The 20,857-nt window shown below is 38.7% G+C and overlaps 1 protein-coding gene across 1 annotated transcript in view; it reads right to left on the reverse strand.

Annotated features, from left to right (window-relative positions):
* The window catches only part of opcml (opioid binding protein/cell adhesion molecule-like), a 484,925-nt gene extending 468,898 nt beyond the window's left edge, over positions 1-16,027 (reverse strand). Inside the window, exon 1 of the mRNA XM_072446891.1 lies at positions 15,761-16,027. Within this exon, the coding sequence (XP_072302992.1) occupies positions 15,761-15,821 (61 nt within the window). The 5' untranslated portion in view covers positions 15,822-16,027. The remainder of the gene's footprint in view (positions 1-15,760) is intronic.
* Positions 16,028-20,857: the final 4,830 nt, after the last annotated feature.

Here is a 20,857-nt window from a genome sequence, read left to right on the forward strand (position 1 = left end):
ACAAGCTGTTAATGTTTCAAACTTCTTAATGATGCTAAATATGTGTTTTGAGCGCGTTCAGCAGCAACACAGTGTTCCACTTGTCACTCCGTTTTTAAGCTCATTTTTGTGGGACTTGAGTTGCTTTTTTATCGTTTTTTTAAAATGTTTTGGTCATTTGTTTCTCTCTTGGCAACTCTAGATATGAAACCGATCTCGATCTGCATTCTCTTCATCGGAATCAACAGTCAACGTTTTCGACCACTGAATGAATACTTGGTCAGACTGGCTTACTATTACTTTCATGTTTTTCAAGGACATGAGTTTTTCTCGTCTCTGATTGGTTTACTCTGCGCCCGTTAGTCCCGCCTCACAATTACATTCAATTACATTCACGTAGACTTTCTCCGTGTGCGTTCCAGCTGGCTAAGACATTGATCTCCGTATGTGGAAATTAGTTTTGCATTTCGTCCCCTTAGAATTACAGTGATCCATCTGCATTCTGGGTAATTTTGGGAAGAGAAGGGAAAATGCACACAACTCTACAGAATCTTGATAAAGTGCACATGGGATAAAGGTTGTGTCTGGTCGTTCGGTGAGAGAGAACAGTTTGAAGATAAACATCGCTGCATAATTGACTGCTTAGGAATGTTGATTGTAGGAAATTGAAAATCACAAACTAAAATAGAACATTTTCAGGTGTTTATTACATTAATAATAAAGTTAGTCAGTGCCAGTTAATCAGTTTGAGCACAACATGATTTTACTATCTATTATAATTTAAAATGTCTATATCAGTAAAAGGTATAAAGTGCTTTATAAGTAAAAGTATATTTCCCACAAACATCTTTAGAGTCGCTTTTTGATGATATAAGAAGAGTAAGTAAATCCAGATATTGCAGATTTAAGACACAATCTTCACTATCTATACTGTGTACAAAGACACTTTTAAGGGTTTAATGGTTGCTAATGTTTCATCTGATACATTTTTAAGATGTATTAAGATGTTATGTACTGCTTTATTTAGAAATATCTCACTATTTTGGAAGAAATGCTCATTTTATGCCAACAGAAGCCAGAGGAAGTGTAGTTCACTCCAGGAGTAGAGTACTGTCCTCTTGTGTGTTCTAGTTTGGCAGGTCTAACTCCAGAAGCTCAAAATCGAGCTGCGAGATGAGCTCACAGACGCCCTTTTAGAGCTGATGTTAATGCTCTGCACAAGAGACTCTCACGGTCATTCTCTCTGGAATGAGCCGCCGCTAAAAAATATGCTAATAACGAATTGTGGTGTTTTTAAAATAAGCTTTAAGAAATCACTGTTGTGCAATTATAAGTTCTGTAACTGGTTTGAGTGTGTTTTGCTGTAAAGCCTTATTATTGAAGCTAAACTTTAGTGCTGTGTTTGGATTGTTAATGTGCTTTATATAAACTGTCTTAACGTAACGCTTTTACTTTGACATTGGACCCCAGGAAGAGGTGTCTCTGCTAGAGACTAATTGGGATCCTTAAATCAACAAATAAACACATTTAATGACAAAAGTAAACTCCAGAAAGTAAAACCTCAGGCAAGGACTGGGCAATTAATGGAGAGATTGACAGCTCGAGATGGAGTCATGTGAAATTGTCAATTAATTGGGTGGTTTTTGAATTGAGAGTTCAACAGTTGAGGTCAGACTTTGGCGGAAGACATTTGACAGATTAAAAGACTATTGTTTGTTGTTCATTAAATCATCACTAAAAGCTATTTTAGTGATGATTTGTTTGTTTGATTTGGTCTTTCCAAAAAGCCATTCGTTTTTTTGAAAGACCAAATAAAATAAAATTGAATATCGAGAAAAAAAAATCTTAATTATGTTTTTTTTCCATATCGCCGAGTCCTAACTACCAGGCTATATACAAGAAAATTAATATCATATGAATAACTATATTTCAACAAAAATCAACCTTATAACTCTAATGAAGCTATTTGACATAATCCTGAGCGTGTTTTTACACTTCTCAACTTGTGTCACGGTTATTATCTGCAAAATGCGACGCCTGATCGATTTACGCTGTTATTGAGCAAAAGCCGTAGTCACGTCGCTAATTCGTCTCGATGATATTCACTATGCATCATTTTAAGTCTTATGGATGGCTGCTGCGATCTGACGCCGACGCTGTCTACGGCTGACTGTGGGCGCCGTGTCATTATGATAAATGGCTCAATCAGATCGAACTCGTGAGGTTACACTTTATGAGCCGCGCACGGATTGGAAAAGTACAGCGCGTGTTACTGCTGAAACTTTATCTCCACACGCTGATAAATACACTGGCTTAAAAGGGGGTCTCAAGTTCTTCGCTGGAGACTGGATAGTAGATTGTCTGACAGATAACTCCCCAGTCGTTTCTATTGCTATTAATCCAAATCAAAAGTGCGCTGCAAAGTATGGCCGTATCAGATTGTATACTGTTTCTCAGCTGCGTTTGGTCCACACGGCACCAGACAGTGACAAATGGTGGTTTAAGTTTCTTGGGTGCATCATGTTCCCAGACGGAGCGCACGGTGAATATAACGCTGACTTTCTTTAATTTCATAGTTCTATAACGTTAGCTGCTTTTAAACGTAAAAAAAAAAAAAAGATTTGTTCCATATTTTGGGTTGGTAAAGTATCGTTCCTATTTGTTAACAGCAGAAGTCTGACAATAAATCAATATGCTGGAATATCATGATAATTTTTTTGATTTAATCTTGATTTTACAAAACCGGTGCCTTATCAAGTTTTGTGTTAAAAATGCAAATTTTTCCATGTTCAAAATTCAATGTTGGCAATTTGTATTTGATATATATGAAGTATTTTTGGATCAAACTTCTTCTGGGTTTTAATACTAAACTCATGACCATTATTGGCAATTACATTAACATTATTTGGCTATAAAATATGTTCTGTTGCTTTAAATTACACATTGCATTGTTTTGTTTTTCATTTGCCAGAAAGGGTCAGTTTTACCATGTTTCATAACTGGTGGACATTTTAGTAAAAAAAATATCACAATGTCACAAAAGGCTTCGGAGGTCCAATATTAGAAAACATATTAAGTTGTGGTGGCAAAATGTCCGTTTATGCTTAAAAAACATATTCAAAATTACAAAGTTCATTACAGTTTTTTTCCTGATGGAACATCCACCACCTGCTTTTATGGCGATGTCATCAACAGGAATGTTCCACTGTATGTCATTACACACCAGGCAAAGTCTGAGGAATAAAGTCTGGCGGTAATGCAACACTTGGATGCCAACCGCCATAAAACAACAACAACAACAACAACAACAACAACGTTAAGATAAGAAAAGATAATCCTTTATTGTCCACACATGGGGAAATTTCATTGATACAACGCAGGTAGATACAGAGGAAAAGGACAGATAACAGATTATAGGAAGTTTAAAAAAAAAAAAAAAAAAAATCCTATAGACAAAACCTCCCATTTCCCAAAAAGGGATGGAGGGGAAAAATTAGGATGTCCGCCGGGATAACGTGACGATCTCCGGGTAAGACGATGGTTTCCCCCTCAGTTTCATGAGTTCCTCCTTTGGAACAGGAAGTATAGTTTCTGAACTGGGGTGACGGTCTCGCCACAACCGCATGTTCCTTAGTATAAACACGCACGGCGCCGGTGGCCGGGGGGGCGCGGTGGGGGCTAGCTCGGAGCTAGCGCACATCACAACGACACAACGAAAAACACTCAATAATCCAGCCAAACAAAGTCGAAACAAGTTGAATTAAAGTGATTCCAGCGCGTGTCCCGAGCGTACAACTAAAGTAGAAAAAAAATTACAAAATACAAAAGATAAAGCACAATAAGTGTGAAAAAAGTGTGAAAAAAGAGCGGAGCGTTGCACCGGGCTGCCAGCTGGACTGGCGCCTTTGTGACGTAACCTGTCAGATAAGATAAGATCTGTGGAAAGGCTCACAGTGGGCATGTTTTTCAAGGTCTCTACTCACAATAAAAACACCTGTAAAATGATAAATGAGCGATGGACACTTTTATTGCCATACTGAGGAATATTCAAAGCAATAACGTCTCTATGGTGACAGGCAGTTTTCATTTGTTACGGATTAACGAGAAAGCCATAATCTAGAGGTATTCAGCATCAACTACTGAGAAAACAATCGCTTCTTGATGAGGCTGAATTAAAATATCCCTGATGTGGACTTTTTGGGGGTTCATCCGAAATTAACCACTCTCAATATTGTGCGCGAAAAACAGCTCCAAATAACAATAACCCATTATCTAAAATGTGCTGGAATCACTCGCACGCGGCCATCATTTCACATTCCCTTAATAACACATCTAATGGGAAATAAATGATCTGCGGGTCAGCTCTATTTCCAGTTGACAGACAGAGTTTGAGATTAGGCGCTCTGTGAAGATAGCACTGCGGAGGGAAGCGACACGTAGTGAATAGAATTACTCCCACAACTAAATTTAGTATTTGCTTAAAACATCTCCCCACGCGCCCAGACAGCTTCATTTCCGTATGCAAATGAGCGGAGTGGTGGAGGACCCAAAGCCTTCACGAGCCACACCAGCCTGTAGTCTGGGTCAGCTGTGGTTTAGTTCAAAGCAGCGGCGCATTTCACAACGGCAGTCCAATTATTCGGACCAAAAAAGGAACAAAATCAAGACTTAAGATGTACAAGATTGGAGTGCGTCAGAAACAAGCTGCTCTAAGCTCTCACGGAGTTTGACAATATGGTGTTTGCCGTGAGGCAGAGAAGGAGTTTGTTAAAGCAAAATGAAAATAAGTGCATTCTGAATAGTCTAGAAAATCGGGTTAGAAAGTCAATAAGAAGATAACTGTCTCTATACTATTATCACTGTTGTTCATGGATTTTAGGGACCATCTGAAAACTCATTAAAGATGCATATTATATAAAATTGATCCATCGAAGTCAATATTCTTACTGAGTTTCAACATTGATAGGCTGGTTATAGTCAGAGTTTTAAAAAAGTATTACTATGAAACTCTTCATGTTAATTTAATTGTGGCGGGGGCACAGCCTTTGGGCTTGAGGAACTTGCCACAAAGCTTAATTTCTAGTGTGAAATTAAATAATGACTAGTTTTCCATTTTTCATTTTAAAACCCAAAACAACTATTATTTCCCTATTTTCTATTTTGTTTTGAGGTCGTGTAACAGGTCATTTTCTGATTTTGTATTTCTCATTTCAAAATGAAAATCAAATGCCAGGCAGGTGCACAGACCTGACATGTTATTTAGCATCACTCATGCCTGTTACGTTAACCCTGTTTACGAGGTCGTCTCCACTCTGGAGGTATGCTACACCGTTTTTAAGTTTAAAAAAATCTATTGTCAGTAGATGATGTGACGATGCAGATAATGTAGAGTACAGACTTATTTTCCATAGGAATTATTTATAATTCTAAAATATGAAATGCCGAAGTAAAAGGTACTCAAGGACATGTCTAAAGGCCAATAAACAATACAAACGATGCATAATACTTTCCTTTAAACTAAGGAGAGCTATAAAACCTTTGTGATCGAGAGTCCACCCTATGCTTCCTCCATGAAGATGCTATTGCTTTGTCTAGAATGTTCCACTGTATTGCATTCATCTCCAGGCACCATAGAGACAAGCAGCTCCTCCACCTGAAAAGTGACATAATCCATCTTTCAACAGATCATATTGACTCCAGATTTAGAGCCAGCTTTAGTGTCCAGCTGCAGTCTCCGGGCAGGCGGGTTAGCACTATTAAACTAGCATATTTGAAATGACAAATGAGTTTTGGTCAAGGTCATTCTGGTGCATATTATTACCAGAATTACTGTCACAAATGAAAACAACAATGTGAGGCTTTCCCTTGAGCAAGACACTGAGTCAGTCTCTCCATACAAGGTGCAAAGCTGTGAAAAGTTTAACTGAAATCTGTACATCGCATCACTTCATGAGGACACCAGATATCAGGTCTTTATTAAGGATATATATCAATATCCGTGCAACTATATGTGAAACAATAGGTTCATTTAGGTTAAAGTGTGCATATTATGCAATCCTATGGCTTGCTTTTGGTGCACTTTGAGATGGGTATTTCACATTATTTTACTTTAAATAATATCTACATTTGGAAAACAAACTTTACAAACTACACCTCTGCTTACAATGACTAACCCACTCAGGTGTTGGAGTGCCCTCTGCTGTCAGCAACATGGATGAACAATGAAACATAATCAAATGAAGCCCTGCAATGTTAATAGGCCCAAGTGTTTGAGTTCTATGATGGTTTATGGACTTTAAAGGTAAGTGCACGCACAAAGTGTCAAAATGCAGCAAATGCCCCATGTTGGACACCTAAAGGACAGCATGTGAACCTGCGGCACAAAGTCTGACCACTGCAACATTCATGCTCCTCAAGCCGATTCTCTTTTTATTTACCGTATAGAACAGAGGTATATTCCCTGCAGCAAATGATCACGCACGCTTTTATCCTGATGACCACATTTTACGATTGTTTTATAAATCTTTAAGTTGTGCTTGAACCCCACTGAAGCCTGCGGTGCAGTTGGTTAAAGCCCATATGGAGTAAACTGGAGACCCTGGAAACCAGCTGCAGACACATTTAGCTAAAGGTGTAAAAGCACAGGCAGCGTGGAGGCCCAAAGGGCAGATCAGTTTTTGTATTATAGAGAATAAAAAGGCCTTCTACATGAATATTATCCTGGAGCGGAATCTTTATGGACCTGATGAAATTGCGTGAAAAGTTGTGGAAATTCTCCGCGCTGGCCACGCAGACGAGAGGAGGATTCACTCTAGGCTCGTTTGTGGATGTACGATGATGTTTTTTTCTCTAGCGCCTCTAAATGGTGAGTCATGCATGTCTCGTGTTCTGTTATTTTGCCAGTAAACATTTTCTGATTAGAATGGGTTGGAAAACATAAAAGACAAAGCTCAGATAACACTGGCCTTTAACGAACCCATTTGATTTACGAATATGTATTATTAAGCTATTTTTACTCTATTTCAGTCTGCATAATCTTTATAGCTGTTGGAGTGTCGATGTTTGAAGCCCTTAAAATGATGCATCCTACTGCGATATTGGCCCTTTTAGATGCACAGCTCATTAAACTTTTTTTGAGAAAGCTGTGTTAAATGTGTGTATTTAGAATATTTTAGAGGCAAATTGACAAATCGTAGGCGTGGGCTTTCTCAAAAAGGCACTTTAAACATTACATTTAGGCAAATAAATCAACGATTGTGATAAGAGCAACGAAGCAAAACAGCGTATTAAACTTTTATGGAGACACTTTCTACCATTGCTCAGTAGAGATCATTTACAGCTCAGAGTTCACTGACAAACATGGACTTTTACACCGCAAAAAGGGAAATTTCACACATGTTGTTCAGGCTTTGACGCTCGATTTGCTAAAACGTGAATCCAGGGAAAATTCTAACGGAGTGATTTGTGAGCACTCAAAGAAGCTCGTAAACAGGATTAATGAAAAAGTGAAAGAAGTAAGCTACAATGCCAAGTATATTATTGAGGAGGGGGGAACAATTTAACATGTTCTAAAAAGGCTGGCAGATGAAACATGGCAACAAGGTAATCACATCTCAATTACAACTTATTTTGTGAAGTGAACATAACCGGATTAAAAGATGTATTTATTTTTAAACTAGTACATTTTGCATATATGTGTCTTGTAAAGTTAAAGGTTTAGGTTGAGGTTAGGCAGTGGTAATTGAGGTTAGTCTGCAGGAAGTTGATGTGATGTCCCCACAAAGCATGTAAACGTGTGTGTGTGTGTGTGTGTGTGTATGTGTGTATGTATGTGTGTATGTGTGTATGTGTGTGTGTGTGTATGTATGTGTGTATGTGTGTATGTGTGTGTGTGTGTATGTGTGTATGTATGTGTGTATGTGTGTATGTGTGTATGTGTGTGTGTGTGTATGTGTGTGTATGTGTGTGTGTGTGTATGTGTGTGTGTGTGTGTGTTTGTGTGTGTGTGTGTGTTTCTATGGTTGCGTGGTGGTGGGGCAGTACCTGAAAAGAACATGCCCACTCAGCACTAGTCCCCCCTCGGAGAATACGGAGCAAAGAGAATCCTGGGAAATAATGCTGATATGTTTAGTTGCATTATTCTGCACTAACGAGTTATGCATTTCCACCTCTTCATTTACAACACAAACATGCGCATAAGTTACACAAGGTTAGAGGAACTTTACTTTTACATCAAAGTCTTCTAAACTCCCAGGAATATGTTGGTACGATTCTGCTGAGGTGAAAATGTAATATTTAGCTTTTGAAACAGTATATTTAATTTATCCAGCTTGCATTTATTCATTGGGTTTTATTGCTGAATGTAATTTCATTCCATACAGTGGAACATTCCAGGTAAAGCTAAATATCTCCATGGAGACAAGCCGGTGGCGGCTGCAGCACATGGAATGGTATTTTTTATTTTTTTTGTGTAATCTTGCAAATTTAGTCCCCATCTTCAGCTCTTAAAACACCCCAGAACATATCTGCAATTGGTAACATTTAAGCTCCTCCATGTTTTTAAAGAATACACAGCTTCACCAGGCTAATAACACCAATAAACTCGAGCGCAAACAACCCTCGTTTTAACATCAAATGTCTTCACTCCTCAGTTTTGTTTCAAAGGAAGCGATTTGTTCACTACGCAATTCATATGCAACATCAAAAACACAAACAGATACACATGGAGGCTGATGTTGGTCTTCTGTGTCTCCTCAGAGTCTGGATGCGTCGCAATGGAGCTGTACATGTGCTGACCACTGGGGGCAGTGGTGAACACAGCTCTATAGTTGAGGCTCAACTTAAAAAAAACCCTAAAAAAACGATGCAGTAACAAAAAACAAAAAAACAACCTTCTCTTAACTTGTTTTCTGGACTCTTTTTCAACAAATGTGATTTAAAAACTGCTGCGGTGTCGTCATTGCCTGATTTGGAACCCGGTCTGATTAAAATGTGTTAATTAACACATTTTGATCAGACCGGGTTCCAAATCGGAATAATGATGTGTTCTGTGGCCATAAGTAGTCCACAGTTTCAATGTAATAACCAAAGTTTGACTTCTTCACTGAGTCTATTCTTAGAAAAACAAAAGTTAACATTTTAGCTCATTGTAATTCAAATTAGCCGTTTTAGTTGATGGATTTTTCTACCTGTTTATTTATATTCCAAGAGTAATTGTAGTTGAATTTATCTTAAAAAATAGGTTCGTCGCAAGTATGGTTACATGTGCGCTAAAGTATCTGGGCATGCGCAGTTTGAAAAACCCGTGCCAGATTGGACAGGGCTCCAAATCGACCAATTTGTTTTTCTTGTTACTCTGTTTCTTCTATTTTTGTCAGTTCTCTCATAAATATTTGAGCGCCCTCTGGTGGTTATTCAACAGAACACAGCTTGGAAGTAAATGCAGACAGTGTAAGCCTCAAATGCTCACAATCGCATCACATCGAATGGCGTTTCTAGGTGTTTTAACATTATCTTGTTATTCACACAGCTACACCAAACATGCTTGCTCCAATATTACCCAACGCACACAGATTTGTTACATAAAGCTATATTTTCAGAGTGCATTTCGTATTGTTCGATTTTACATTCTCCATCACATTATACCTTTCCCCAGAGACGTTTGAATGTCTTGTGTCCGCCACCTTGAGCAGCTCTAGGCCATGTTCTCATTACCCAGGCTGGAGGGCACACTTGCATTAGATTTATAGGCTAAATAGGCAAGGTGAAAAAGGCTATTGATCTTCACCTGATTTAATGGATAAGTGCCGAGCCAGATTTATCAGTGTTGAGATAACACCACACCACCACAGGCAATCTGTTCTCCTGGTGCTGGTGCTGCTGCCACTTACTCACTCAGTCACTACTGTTCACAACAACTGCAACCAAGGCTAATGCAGTGTGTTTAATTCAAGAGTATTCAGTTCTACCACTGTCATGTTCCTACTGTGTAATCTTCCAACCAGTCGACAACGAGATGCATTTGAAAACCATCTGAAAATGCTTAAAGGTTTTCTAAATCTAAAGTAGACCTGGTGTGATCTGATCCTTGTGACGATCTGTTAATCATTGTACTGTGTTCCAGTGCTTCCCTGTTTAATTCAGTTCAAACGCAGAGGCTTTTCCCCACCAACTCCTCCTATTGGTTGGCCGTTGTAAAGTTCTGAGGGAGTGACAGGTGGATTGACAAATCACTTGACAAAGTGTAAACTCTCAAGAGGCTTTAGTTAGCTCTTTAAGGAAATATAAAGATACAAATATATGGCACCAAGAACATCATCAACACCTCATTCATGATATGTGCATGATATGTGCATGATGTGTGCATGATATGTGCATGATATGTGTATATGTGCATGATATGTGTATGATATGTGTATGATATGTGCATGATATGTGTATGATGTGTGCATGATGTGTGCATGATGTGTGCATGATGTGTGCATGATGTGTGCATGATGTGTGTATGATGTGTGCATGATGTGTGCATGATGTGTGCATGATGTGTGCATGATGTGTGCATGATATGTGCATGATATGTGTGTGATGTGTGTATGATGTGTGCGTGATGTGTGTATGATATGTGCATGATATGTGCATGATGTGTGCATGATGTGTGCATGATGTGTGTATGATGTGTGCATGATGTGTGCATGATATGTGTATATGTGCATGATATGTGTATATGTGCATGATATGTGTATATGTGCATGATATGTGTATATGTGCATGATATGTGCATGATATGTGTATGATATGTGCATGATATGTGCATGATATGTGCATGATATGTGCATGATATGTGCATGATGTGTGCATGATGTGTGCATGATGTGTGCATGATGTGTGCATGATGTGTGTATGATGTGTGTATGATATGTGCATGATATGTGTATGATATGTGCATGATATGTGCATGATATGTGCATGATGTGTGCATGATGTGTGCATGATGTGTGTATGATATGTGCATGATATGTGTATGATATGTGTATGATATGTGCATGATATGTGTATGATGTGTGTATGATGTGTGCATGATGTGTGTATGATATGTGCATGATGTGTGCATGATATGTGCATGATATGTGTATGATATGTGCATGATGTGTGCATGATGTGTGTATGATGTGTGTGTGATATGTGTATGATATGTGTATGATATGTGCATGATATGTGCATGATATGTGTATGATGTGTGCATGATGTGTGCATGATGTGTGTATGATATGTGCATGATATGTGCATGATATGTGCATGATATGTGCATGATGTGTGCATGATGTGTGCATGATGTGTGCATGATGTGTGCATGATGTGTGTATGATATGTGCATGATATGTGTATGATATGTGCATGATATGTGTATGATATGTGCATGATATGTGTATGATATGTGTATGATATGTGCATGATATGTGTATGATATGTGCATGATATGTGTATGATATGTGCATGATATGTGTATGATATGTGTATGATATGTGCATGATGTGTGTATGATGTGTGTATGATGTGTGCATGATGTGTGTATGATATGTGCATGATGTGTGCATGATATGTGCATGATATGTGCATGATATGTGTATGATATGTGCATGATGTGTGCATGATGTGTGTATGATGTGTGTGTGATGTGTGTATGATATGTGCATGATATGTGCATGATGTGTGCATGATGTGTGCATGATGTGTGCATGATGTGTGCATGATGTGTGCATGATATGTGCATGATATGTGTATGATATGTGCATGATATGTGCATGATATGTGCATGATATGTGTATGATGTGTGTATGATGTGTGCATGATGTGTGTATGATATGTGCATGATATGTGCATGATGTGTGTATGATGTGTGCATGATGTGTGTATGATATGTGCATGATATGTGTATGATATGTGCATGATGTGTGTATGATATGTGCATGATATGTGTATGATGTGTGTATGATGTGTGCATGATGTGTGTATGATATGTGCATGATGTGTGCATGATGTGTGTATGATGTGTGTATGATATGTGCATGATGTGTGCATGATGTGTGCATGATGTGTGCATGATGTGTGCATGATGTGTGCATGATGTGTGTATGATGTGTGTATGATATGTGCATGATGTGTGCATGATGTGTGCATGATGTGTGCATGATATGTGCATGATATGTGTATGATGTGTATGATATGTGCATGATATGTGCATGATATGTGTATGATATGTGCATGATATGTGTATGATATGTGCATGATATGTGTATGATATGTGTATGATATGTGCATGATGTGTGCATGATGTGTGCATGATGTGTGCATGATGTGTGCATGATGTGTGCATGATGTGTGCATGATATGTGTATGATATGCAAATCTAAATTATAATGTACTACAGAACATATTTCCTATTAATCCATTTCATATACTTCACGTTTGAAAGCTTGCATGCCAAGAATACACACCTCTTATATTAACAAAACATTGCTGCACAGTAAAATGAAAGAAGAAATAACAAGAAACTGATACATTTTGTATATTACTGCACTTAATCTGAGGTGAGAAAAGATTGATTTAGTTCTAAATGATAGATGAGCACCTTTGTTGCCCATGCGTCCCGGAAATAATCCAATCTGATTGCACAGTTCTGTCTGAGTTTGGCCTGAGGACCGCAGAAGGTGGTGACCAGACTGAGATCATGGCTAGAGCAAAGCTTCTGCAGAAACAGATTCTCTGGCTCAGATTGATGACCATCAGTCACTCACACACCATTATCATACAAGGCAGGAAAGGAAAGGATTATATTAAGAGATTATATAAATATAGTGGAATTGGAAGAGTGCAACAAGATATCGCAGCAATCTTCATAAATGAATAGTTTGAGAATGAATGAATGTGTTGAGTATGACTATCCAAAACATAATAGAAACTTGTGAACTTCTCAGATCAGCCTTTTTATACATTAAAGTGTTAGAAGCAGACACAAAAAACAGCTCTTTTCCAATAAACAGAATAAAAATACATATATTTTCCAGATTCATTTTACAATAAAACACAACACTCGCAGCTCCATTCATCACAGTTTAGCCACTCAAATTGTCCAAACCAATGTGTCAGCATATTGAGGCAAATAACAACAGCAACAATGCAACTTAGGCACATTTGTCTCTATTCTACAAATATAGTGAACTTAAACTTTTAGACTAAACCCCCATAAAACCGGAGTTTGCACAATATATGGCTAAAAGCAGCGGGCCATGCATCACATTATTTGGTTGTCAGCCTGTCTCATGTAATCGCCTTCACGTAATCCCTTTGAGGTGGAGAAACATATTGCTCGCGCATTGGTTTTGGCTAGGGGCACATTTGCATTACCAGGTGTCAGGAATGCTTAATGTAATTCCTATAGAAGTCCCATATGATGTATAAGTGTAGAGATTTTGGCAAGTTAAAATGTGGAGATGGAACAGATGAAAAGTGTACGCGTGAGGGAAGGTGACTGAACATCTGCGGATGCCTTGGTGATGACATTTTTCTATAGCAAATCTATAAGGAGTATTGATGCTGATGTACATTCTCGGTTCAAGGAGATCAATTTGTTTTCAAAGTGGAGCTGGTGAAAATTGATTTGCATCCGAAAGCTTGACCAATGATGTTATTGATGAACCTATAGAAAAAGCATACACTCAGATTTGGAGCGGGGACCATTCACTTAACAAAGCATTAGTAACTGTTAGCAACAACACTGCGTAAAACTTTTAGACACGATTAGTCAGGAGAATGTCTACTTTAAAGCTGGGATACCGGATTTTCACACTTTGAAAAATCTGTCTCAACTCATTCTCTAGCTCTCACAGACCCTTTAGCGCAGAGTTAATATATCCACATGTGTATTTTATCACGTTGAAACTGGGGTGGACCGCCTTAGCGCAGCCAATCAGAGCGCAGCTTTCAATTCTTACTCCTATGTTTAGGAGAAAAAGAAGAGACTTTATCAATAGAGGCAAACAGTAGCAGCGCTAGAGCTGAATATGCCCAAAATTAAGCCTGAACCCGACAGGACCGAGCTGGGTCAGGCCTAATTTCTATCATTGGACATGGGCTGGGGCCGGGTCTCGGGCTGGGGGCTGGACCAGTAGATTAGAGGTCATGTGATGCATTTTGCTGAGCGCAGGAAAGACATCAATTATGTTAAAACATGTATAAAATCACTCATTCTTGACAAAAGGTTAAAAAAAGCAGTGTGCCATTCGCTGCGTGCATGTGCACTGTTTGTGTGCGATTGGCTGCGCACACGGGTGCAGTTCTAAACACGCTTGTGTCTGGTTCTGCCATTTAAAGAGCAGTCAGTCAATGTGTAGTTGTCAGGCTTGGGTTGAATCCTGTCGGGCTTCGGTCTGATTACAGCTCTAAGCAGCTGGATGAGTTCGTCTCTTAAGTCATTTTATGCTATTTACACAATATACACATTTACAAAAAACAGATGGTACCTCAACTATGTTTTTTTTTGCTTGTCACCTCTCCATGGATCGAAATTGTAATTCACCGCTGCTTGTTGCCATGGTGATGGATTGGTTTAATACCAAAATGTGGAGACAAGCAGGTGGTGTACCTCCACCCCAAAAGTGACATAGTGCACCTTTAATTGAGTATATATATTAATGTTTTGGTTGTTGTTCTTCTTAATACAACTATCTAATACATACATTATTATGTAAACTATAGTACAATTCTACTAACATGCATTAAACTTCCTATAATCTGTTATCTGTCCTTTTCCTCTGTATCTACCTGCGTTGTATCAATGAAAGTTCCCCATGTGTGGACAATAAAGGATTATCTTATCTTAAAACCTAAACTCAAGCCAAAACCCAGAGAGGTAAACTGGTATGTTTGGGACAGCGTCTGATTTAAAATACAATTTACTTCACCCTTTTCATGCTGCATCAAACACAATAAGTTTTGGGTTTAAGTTTTAGAGTACATTTTCACTATAGGGATGTCACAGGTAGTGTATCTCTCCCCATTGAAGTTTATATCAAACTAAGACCAACAACACAAATCCCTGTGCACACATGAGCAGACCATTTACTGTGATAATGTGTTATCCCCACAGCCAAAAGAAGAGAATCATCAGCACACAAAAGCCCAATTATAACATTTTAAACAAAAATGCCTGAATTGACAACTTTCAAACTGAACAATTTTAGAATAAACAGAAACTCTTGATCTTTGTAAATTGAAGTAGCAATTCATGTACAATTCAATGCTTTAACTGGACACATTTACGTAACCAGTAAAAAGATAAGTGGAGATATGATTATTATTTATTATCTAAATTAGAAATTAGATAGTATTTTGTGTACTCATATTAATTACTTTCTTTCACATGCCATTTTAACAAATCTAATGACTCTAAAAAAAGAAAAAAAATTATTGGTGTGAACATAGCCACTGTTGTATTTGGAAAACAAAGTACAATCAATTTCAAACTACCTCTTTCAGTCTTTAACATTTTCTGTTTTGTTTATTTATTTCCCACATTAGTTATTCCCTTTCTTCACATTTTTAATTGTGAAAACTTGCACAATCTAAAATAAATCAGATTCCTCACATCAAATACAACCGTCTACAAGACATTTCAATAATCTGACAACTCCAGAGATCAGATAATGAGAGATCAGATCATGTTTTTTTTGTGTGTAAACATAGCCTGCAATGCCATAGAAGTTCCAAGTATTTGTTCTCTTACCTGGGAACACCAGAGTACCAAAAACCCACGCCAGGACGATGAAGCACACAGAGTTGTACATGCTGCCTGAACCTCTGCAGTTTCTGATCGGCTTGTTTGGTTTTGAGATCTCCCCTTCTTTTTGGATGTCTTTCCCAGAATAGGAAACTCGCAGCCCGTTGGACCAATGATGCTTTCTTCTGTCAGGAGTCAGTTTGTGCTGCTGCTAAATGCCCACTCAGTAGTCGGTAGTAGTCGGTACGGACGCGCACTAAGCAGGCAATCTCTCATTCCTCTTCAGCATTGGAGTACACGGGAGGGAGCGCGCTGTGTGAGCTCGAGGGGGCTGGGAGGTGGGGTTAGCGCAGGGGGAGAAAAGAAGGAGCTTTTCTCCCATTGGCTGAGGCGATTGTCGGTCCAGCTGAAGCGGCGCCAGTTTATTCTGTCTCCATCTTTTGGCTGGTTTGAATGTTGTCAGTGGGTACGTACTGCATTGCAAATCAGATAGCCGGGATGATCAGATAACCCAATAATTAAAATCTGATTTGTTTTATTTAGATTTTTTGTGTTTACATGCACAAAATAAATACTGGTAATTCTTTGTAATGACTTTACTTGAAATAGCATTAATAAAGCGTGCATATAATTCGTATTAAGAATGATTCAAGCTTAGAAACTGTTGGTGTTACTAAGCCTGTATCATTGTTACTGAACTTTTTGTCCTTTGTGAATTAAGTCTTTGATTTGAAGTCTATGATTTATTATGGCTAATTAAGGTGTCGTTATTAGTTAAAGTGGTACCAAATTTCTGTCTCCCAGGGACATCTGTCAGTTATTTAATGGATTTTAAGAGTAATTGTTTTATTTGGAAAACAAAATCCAATTGTATTTTAAATCTTCTTTCATTTCTTTAATTTTTGCCTTTTTTTGTGCAAAATGTTCCTTGTCAAACCAACCAAAGAGTGAAAAGCAGAAAGAAATACAACTGCTCACAAATCAGATGTAACTGTTTACATGACATTTCAATAATGAGCAGTTTTTTTGTAAAATGACAATTTAAAATGTGAATTTAGCGTCTTTGCCCTGAGTTATAATCAGAAAATAGAATAATAATCAATGATTAGCATTCGTTTTTGCATACAGGTCAAAGATGACAAATGAGGAAATCTTCGAAAAACTGAAACAGCAAATAAGTGTTTGAAACTTTCCATGTTTCCAACGATAATAATTCTGCACTAAATATTAATCAAGATTGTAGGTGATTTCGAGCTGACATAATTTATGACCGTCTCTGCCCATTAAAAGTCAGTGAAAAGCATGGAAATTACGGTCGATACAGCATGGTGCGGAATAGTTGTGCTGGCAAAAAACGATTGAGGACACAAACAGATTTACCTACATACCCTCTGTATTGACAGCCTGACGGGCCATGAATTTCAGTGAACTCAAACTACCGGAGTCTGCATTGTGATTATTGATCGTTTGCAGGGGGCTGGGGTTTTGGTGGCGAGCATTCAGATCAGAGGTGTTCAAAATGTAAAGGAAAACAACTTTGACATCCACGTAGAAACAGGTCATTTTCACACTGCCAACCGAGACGCTGAGACCGCTTTAACAGTGGTCTCGGAGTGGCTCAACCTCAGGACAACCTATGTGCAGCATGTAGTTTGCAGCTAGAGAAAAAGCACTTGGATCATGTATTAACGGGTGCTGCAGAGCTGGGCGCCTGCAACCTGCGACTGACGAGGCAAATTTGATCATCTTTATTATGAGCGCGACACTTCTGCCTTGGTCTGCGCCGTTAAGCCTCGGCCTGTTGTGAGCCGCTCAGAAAGCTCTTACATTTACCGCAGGTGAAAGAAAAGACCTTTATAGCACCATTGTGCATCAGGAATTGGTTTTATACAGTTCTTCGGATTTGTATATTGTTTAAAGGGGAAAGCTTTTTACCCATTCCCTCATCATTATCTTACGAAGAGTTTGACCGATTTGTGTATGTTTGAGTAATCTTGAGTGCTCGAAATGTTCACCAATCCCAACTCTGCACTGCACTGTACTGAACACATTCAGACTCCAGATCATGCATGTAGAGTTAAAGAAATGTGACACATTTTAACAATTAAAACAGGTACATCAATCATAAAATCTGCTACAATGTAGTTTTGAACCGTAAGGACACATTTCTAACAAGCCGTGTGTACAGTGAAAACCGGTATATTAAAGGCGGAATGGACGATTTTTCTGCGATTTGAGAACGCAGGCGGAACTGCGCATGCGCACTCCCCGTGCGGACTGATACAACACACACGTGCGTTTGTTTATTAGCGCAACGGAGCGCATCGCATCTCTCGTCTCCCGTAGATTTCTGTCCACTTCTGCGTCAGCTCAAACTGTCTTTCTCCATCTTCATTTTGCCCCGTACACTGAGGGAACTATATTATGATAGATCCATGCGCTTAGGCACGCGGAAACGTGGGGACGAGCCTGACGCGGCTGCAGGTGAGCGGTAGGTGCGTTTTATGATTGATACGTGGCAGGACAAATGATTTATCCACGCCACGAGGAAATATGATAAAAAAATTGCTGAAAAAAAATCGTCCATACCACCTTTAATCTCAAAGACAATAATGGTCTATGTATGCTGTAGTTTAATACTACAACCAACAAAGTCATGGTTATATCTTCTTTAAGCACCAAAAACCGAGAAAAGCTTCAACACACTTCTAACACTTATTGACAGGTACTTCAAAGATGCACATCACGTAAGAATGCTCCAGGGCTTTGCAAAAAGGACAGCTGGTGAGAGTGACTATACTATGTTCTTACTTTTAACATGAGAAGCAGAAATACAGATGGATAGATATGCAGAGAGAATCCCCCCCTCACCTCCTCCATCACCGTGTGGTACGCTGGAGCCACAGCCAGGGACAAACAGAGACTAGAGCGCATTGTGCACTCTGCTGAGAAGGTGATCATCTGCGGACTTCCATCTCTGCAGGACCTGTACGTCTCCAGGGCTCTGGGATGAACAGGTCGGATCACAGCCGACCTTTCTCATGAACACTTCATAGCACCTTAATAACACCTGTCACTTGAACATCTCATGTAAATACCTCCTATCCACTGTTTTGCACTACAGTCCCATCGTTCTGATCTTGTTACATATATTTTATTTAAACCACTCTTATTCTACACATTTTATTTCGCATGCCCTTATTTTATTTTAGCATAGTTAATACTTTTTAACTATAATTATAATACACTGTTTTATGTTGCACCTTGACACCGAAGTAAGTCCCTAGTTTGTGAATTGTTCACCGACAAAGGCAATGAAACTGATTTTGCAGCTATTCTTGCCATTCTTATGATCTGACTCCTTTGTTCATCTTTTCGTTGATATGAATTTATGGCATATTCAAAGCCCTCTGACAGAATGAAATAAATATAAAGCTAATAAAGACGGTAGGGGAGTGATTTGGAGGCTTGAGCAAAAAGGTCAGTCAGGAGTGGGCAAATCTTGAATAAAAAATGAGCCTTGGAGTGCGTTTTATTGTGGCGTGACATTTTTTGAGCGCGCGGTAACGAGGGAAGTGTGGAGAGCTCCAGTGCAGTGCAGACAGGTCGGGTCGCAGACGAGACGGGACACCACCATCAGAGACACTGCAACGGTTTTAATGCGCGATTTAGACATGACAATGATGTATATTGGAGGAAAACTTTTTGAGACTTTTGGAGGTCTTTGTTGAACACCTTTAAGGGCTTATTTTGATACTATAGAAAAAGATTGGGGTTTTTTGAGCAGTGAAAAAAGATATATAAATATTATAGAACATTTATGGAAGAAGGTCCCTCAACGCTTGTCATTGTGGAGATGTGCTGATCCTGAAATGGTCTACTATGATGTTTTTTGCAAAACCAGGTTTATTTTAGTGGCTTATCAAGTAATTTGACTTTATTTAACTAAATACCGTGTCATAATTATATCATCAATCTCTTCCATCTTGCAACCCCGAGCTCATGCCTCACGACCCGCTGAGGGGTCCTGACCCCCACTTTGGGAAGAACTGTTCTAGGTTAAGTTTAAGGTATATTTTATTAATTCCTTGTGAGGGAAATTCATTCTCTTCATTTGACCCGTCCTTCAATGCCGCTGGGTCTTGATCTACCGATTATATCATAAAGAGGTGGCAGACGTTCTACCATTAAAGTTACACAGTTCAGTATTGGTTCAACAGAATTCATTAGTGTTGATTAGAAAATGTTTGAATCAAAACGTTTTTTTGCAGGGCACAATTTGTACACAAGGCGATTCCAAATGCTTCACACAACAGGTAAAATGCATGAACCAGGTTGATTTGCTTCTTGCCCGTCGGCTTTATTAGACAAGAAAGGACTGTGTGAAATAGGGATAAGAGAGAAGGGAGGACATTTGAACTCACGACACTGTGGCCGGCTGCACTTGGAGCCTGGCATATGTGCTGTGCTTTAACCACTCGACCACCGGGCAGCACGAACTATGTTGATTTTCTAATGTTTTCCTCATTAACAGTGTTGGACTTGTTTTGTTTCTTCTTTTTTTTTAAATTGTTTTTCTGGCCCGAAGGCTGTACTTGACAGGACAGCCTTCGGGCCAGAAAAACATTTTTAAAAAAAAAAGAAAACATGTCACAAACAGTTATTGTAGTACATTAATGTAGATTGTAGAGTATTGAAATAAAGGTTTTTCATTTGCTCCAAAAGAAGATTTCTTCAGCAGTACAAAAACAAATACAAACTGCTACGTGGTTTTGAGTACTTCCTGTCCTCTTAGTTATTTCTCTCAGCCAGACATTATACATTTTATTTCTAGCTATATTGTAAAAATAATTCTATGTTGAGACTTGAAAAACACAATGGTTTTCCGCTGCAATTTTCCATTAAAAAACAAAGCGAAAAGCAAACAAAAAACGATTCCCAGAAGAATTCTCTTTTGTTTACCGTTTGTTCTGCAGTATAGACACACACTGCATTGAACTGCCTAATTTGCCCCTGTCACTCTCATTACTGATGCAAAGGACAATTACGGTTGCAAGCTAACAATCATAACCCTTATAAATGTCACGCAGGATCATAATAATA

Source organism: Eucyclogobius newberryi, unplaced genomic scaffold (genome assembly GCF_026437365.1).
Source record: "Eucyclogobius newberryi isolate DKJ021-1_F unplaced genomic scaffold, fEucNew1.0.hap1 SCAF_15, whole genome shotgun sequence".
NCBI lineage: Eukaryota > Metazoa > Chordata > Actinopteri > Gobiiformes > Gobiidae > Eucyclogobius > Eucyclogobius newberryi.